This window comes from Austrofundulus limnaeus, unplaced genomic scaffold, assembly GCF_001266775.1.
Source record: "Austrofundulus limnaeus strain Quisiro unplaced genomic scaffold, Austrofundulus_limnaeus-1.0 Scaffold334, whole genome shotgun sequence".
In the NCBI taxonomy this organism is placed as follows: Eukaryota; Metazoa; Chordata; class Actinopteri; order Cyprinodontiformes; family Rivulidae; genus Austrofundulus; species Austrofundulus limnaeus.
In genome coordinates, this window is record NW_013952736.1 from 211965 (window position 1) to 216730 (window position 4766).

General features: G+C 37.8%; 1 protein-coding gene across 6 annotated transcripts in view; it reads right to left on the reverse strand.

The window, feature by feature from the left end:
• The window catches only part of rap1gap2a (RAP1 GTPase activating protein 2a), a 170005-nt gene that overhangs the window by 33707 nt on the left and 131532 nt on the right, over positions 1-4766 (reverse strand). For all 6 annotated transcript variants that reach the window (XM_014022525.1, XM_014022529.1, XM_014022527.1 and 3 more), the window contains one exon: positions 660-744. In XM_014022525.1, coding sequence (XP_013877979.1) covers positions 660-744 — 85 coding nt within the window. The remainder of the gene's footprint in view (positions 1-659; positions 745-4766) is intronic.

Sequence of the window (4766 nt, forward strand, 5' to 3'; positions counted from 1 at the left end):
TGTGTGTGTGTGTGTGTGTGTGTGTGTGTGTGTGTGTGTGTGTACTGGTATTCCCTACATTGTGGGACAGTTTTTTTGCATACACAACTACTTGTGATGACCTAATGTTACGGTGACCTGAGTCTGGGGGAAATGCCGCTGGTGGTTCGTGGGATAAGTTTAGGACTAAGGTGTGGAGGAAGGAATTGAGTTTAGGTTAGTTTTACGATCAGGTAGGTTTCTGTGAGGTTAGGTTAGGGTTAGGGTTGGTGGTCAGGGTTAGGCTGCAGAAAATAATGGAGGTCAATGCCAGGTTTTTAATCAACAAAGTGAGGTCACTGATGGAAATTGAGGACATTTAATTTAATAATTTTCCCGGTCCTCACTTTGTTTGTAGTTCTGCTGTACTTTACTAGTTAGGTTTAGAGGTATGGTGTGAATTAAGTTCTGGTTCAGGTTAGTGTTAACTATAGACCAGTAATGGTTAATTTTAYTMGTTAGGTTTAGAGGTATGGWGTGARTTAAGTTCAGGTTAGTGTTAACTATAGACCAGTAATGGTTAATTTTAGGTAAAATGTCTGAGTTAGACATAAATACAGTTACAAAAATGAATGGAAGTCAATACAAAGTCCTCAGTTTGATGCAAATACAAGGATGTGTGTGAGTGTGTTTGTGTGTACCTTCATGCTGGGTGGTGCAGTGCGGGGTGGTGAGGGGGGACATTCTCCCAGTGGGACGTTGGAGATGTTCAGCAGCTCCTGTTTCCTGCAGAGATAAAATAAAGAAATGAATTAAATAATGAACATTTAAGCATAATTTTTTTCCCCACATCTGTGACTGAAATGTTTACTTGATATTTGTTTCTTTCTTTGGTTTGTTTAATTCAAACTTTGGWTAACAACTCAGACTAAAATTAAAAATGTTAAAAACAACAGTCTAATAGAAGCCACAAAAGAACAGATATTGAACAGGAATTTGTTTTTCTTTTTAATCGGTTTCGATTTTCTAAGACGTGAAACTATTTGCAAATTTGCTAGCAAGACAAAACATAACACAATATAAAGTTAACACTTTTTCAATGCCAACTCCAGTGAAACTGAAGTGATGTGTATCAACAACACTCTGAAACACCACCAGCTTCTCTGGGTCCCAGCTCATCTGAGACGGACTGACACAAAGTGGGTAAGTGTCCCATGGTCTGACGAGTTTGAACWTTAAATATCTCGTCTTTGTTGTGTATTCAGTTGAATACAGGTTGAAAAGGATTTGAAAATAATCATATTCTGTTTTAATTTATGTTTTACAGAATGTCCCAACTTCAACTGGAACTGGGGTTATAGTTATGAAGATATTTGTCAGATTAGTATAAAGGTCAATAACATGCTTTTGAAGCATCGAATAAATAAGAGCAAATACTATATTTCAACCCACAGCAGTAAAGTAAGCACTATGTGAATCAAAACCTAAAAAATATAGTATTTTTATGTTTTATTCAGAAAATAATTTGTTTTTTTATTTTTTACATGGAAGGGTGGGGTTTAAGGGAAGTGCGCTGCAGTTGTCCACTAGGGGGTGCTCATCCTTTGGTGACAGAGGACAGCAACTGAACTGATCTAGACTGATTAAAATCTTAAGTATTAACTAAAGTTGAACCAAAAATGGTAAAAGACAAATAATTATCCATAGTACAAGTTTTCAACCCTAACCCTGCATTACCCAGAGCTTAACCCGTCTGCTGCTTATGGGTCAAAATGACAAACAAAATCATTTATTTACTTTCAAGATAAAATGCAACAACATTTTCACAGACAAAGTTAGATTCAAAAGGTATTTTAGTTGTTRAATCATAAAACCTAAAAAGACTCAGGACTCAGAAGGCTCTGGTAAAAAAAAGTAGGATTTATTAAACTAAGACAGTAAAGGGAACCAATTATAAAAATAAAGGAACATGATCTGAAAACACAAATAAAACCCAGGGAAGATTGACACGATGGAAGAATAATGCTCCGCTGCTGGAGTCGTCTTCTTCTTGTGGGTTTTAATGGGAAGAAACTGAAGGTGTGCACTGCCGCCACCTCCCATGAGTGTGGTCCGAGATGGTTTCATTTCTATTCTTTATTTTTAACTGTTCACTCCATAAGTTTCTTCATAGTGTGTCGATCATGTTAAACTTTTCCTTAATATTTTCATGATTTTTTTTCCATTGTTTCATTCTGTCCAGAGTGTTCATATTTTCTTGTATTGTGTAATTTATATTGTAAAAAAGTGTGTATTGCAGTTCTGTGTGTAAAAAAAAAAAATCTCAGTTGTGTTATTAATCTTTCTTCTTTTCTGCTCCTTTTTATAACTCTCGTTTCTCCTACTTGCTGCTGGAGTCGCAGGAGGACCGAACACATAAAAGCGTGACACTAATCAACTGAAATGACAAACACCTGCAGAGGAACAGGTGGGCGGGGCAGGAGCAGAGCAACAGAGGGAGAGAAACACTGGGGAAATGAAAACACAAGAAAAACACAAAGATAATAAAACACAAGGAAATAAAGAGTAAACTCAGCGAACAAATAACAGACGCTGCTCCCCACAGGTGTTTAACCTAATATGTTTCGAGTATGGTGAAAACAGAATTTAGCTTCATGCTGTTTTTAACACATCGACAATTAGCGGTTACATTTACTGTGAGTTGCTGCTTTACAAGCCTACTAATKTCAAGTAGACTGCAACAAAATCAAACTGTACATAAATACCAGCTTGTTTTAACATTGAATATAAGTCTAATTGAAGGTTTTAAAGTGACCCAGCTGGAAATATGCAGTTAAGTGTTTTTTAATACACTGAGAGGTTCATGGGCTGATAGTGAGCTTGGAGAGGTCATTAAGGCCTGAAAGACTGTTCTCCTTTTAAACGCTTTTCTCTGTATCGTGGTTTAACTGAGAACTATGAATAAGTTAATGATTTCAGGCTCTAAAGGTTGAGCTGTTGCAGAGAAACAGAGGGGAGGTGTWGTATTCAGCAAAAACCATTAGAATCAACATCATTGCGTGTGCAATGCTTTGTCCAGACCACTTCTCTTACTAAATTTAAGATCAAGAGAGTCTTCAAAGAAATAAAAAACGAGGAAGTTAAACCCAGTTTAGCCCTGCTTTTAAGCTGGAGAGTGCACTTAAAATCATTGTTTTTCTCTGAATCTGTKGGAGCACGGCTCACAGTTCAGCTTCTGAATAACGTGGCAGTGAGCTTTCACTGTTTACAAATCTCTGACATCTACAACACATCAAATCTGCTTTCTGACGAGCTAAAAATTCAAAAAKGTTCTTCCATCCAGGCAAATGAAATGAATTTGAAATCCTAACAGTATATGTTTTTCTATTTAAAGACCTAGAAATTTGTTGAAGAAATGTACATCACCCAAAATTTTCTTGCCAGTGTTTTAAACTAAGGGACTGATTGATCAAGGTGTACTAATTTGCCGTGCAATTCAAAAAAAAAATAGCTTGTGCTAAAAGACTACGTGCACAGAAGATAAACAGGTGCAAAGGTGGTGCAGACCGCCCTATTAAAATGAGGATTTAGTGTTTTTCATAGGCAAACCAGACACAAGAAAATGCAGGAAGGAGTTTTTCTATCGAACAGAGGTTGGCACCCCACAGCTCTGCTTAGGCGGTATGACTGTGTTTTGGTATACCGCAGCACTAAAACCTGGTGAAGGTACAGTATATAAAAATTATGACAGTATTAGGCAAATTTTCCAGCAACTTTCACAAGGCTGCTGAGAAAACTGGGACATAAACAAACATTCAAAGCTTTTTCAAAGGGACTCACTTTGACATCACAGTTCTGACTAGGGGTCGACCGATACATCGGCCGGCCGATATTTTCAGCCGATATTTGCGTTTTTCCTTGTATCGGTATCGGCCGATACGGCCGTCCGTTCGGCCGATCCATTCTTTGGGTCGCAGTGCATGTGTCCGCCCCCTCCCTGGGAGAGAGCGGTTGCTAATGTTGTGAGACAGAGTGCTAACAACAATTAGGGTGAGTTATGAACTGTAAATGTGTTTTAACTGTCTAATTTAGCTGTTTCTACCCTCTGTGTTGGAATATGAGGGGAGAGAGAACAGCTGTGTTTGTTTCTTTTCCGGACTGGAGCGCTGCGACATGTTTTACTTTCACTTTGAAGGCGCTCTGTAATTAGCGTGTCCGCGTTGTTTTTCTTTTAAAAAATCCTGGAGCTGCTCACAGGAGGAATAGAAAAAACACCTCCATTGTTCTCCCTGCTGGATTAAAATAAAATAAAACCTCTCGGTCTTTTCTCGCTGTTACATTTTAGCGAGCGTAGCCGTCCACCATGTGAACCAGACAGACGCTGCTCAGGTCACGTTTGTTCTGCCCGCAGTATAAAAGTCGTGATGCTGGTTCTCTTCGGTGTACTTTTCAAACTGTGATCTAAAGTTAACATCAGCTGGTTTAAATGCATTTTTTGCCTGGTGTAAAAAAAACAGGCGCAGACTGAGGCAGAGATGATGTGAGCGCTGTGTGTGTGTGTGAAGTCCTCACAAAGATAGCAAGATGTGTGTCTCTTTTTCTCTGTGTTCCTCTGACAGTTTTATTTAGGCCTGTTGCTGTTTTTGCATCAAAAATGTTGGGATATTAAAACTGTCATTTTATCTAAAAACTAAATTAATCTTATTAATATACAAATAAAAACAGAATATTTAGCACTAGATAAAATAAATCATGAATTTGTTTATTTATTTTTATTTTTTTTAAGATAGGACTGAAAGAAGAAATCC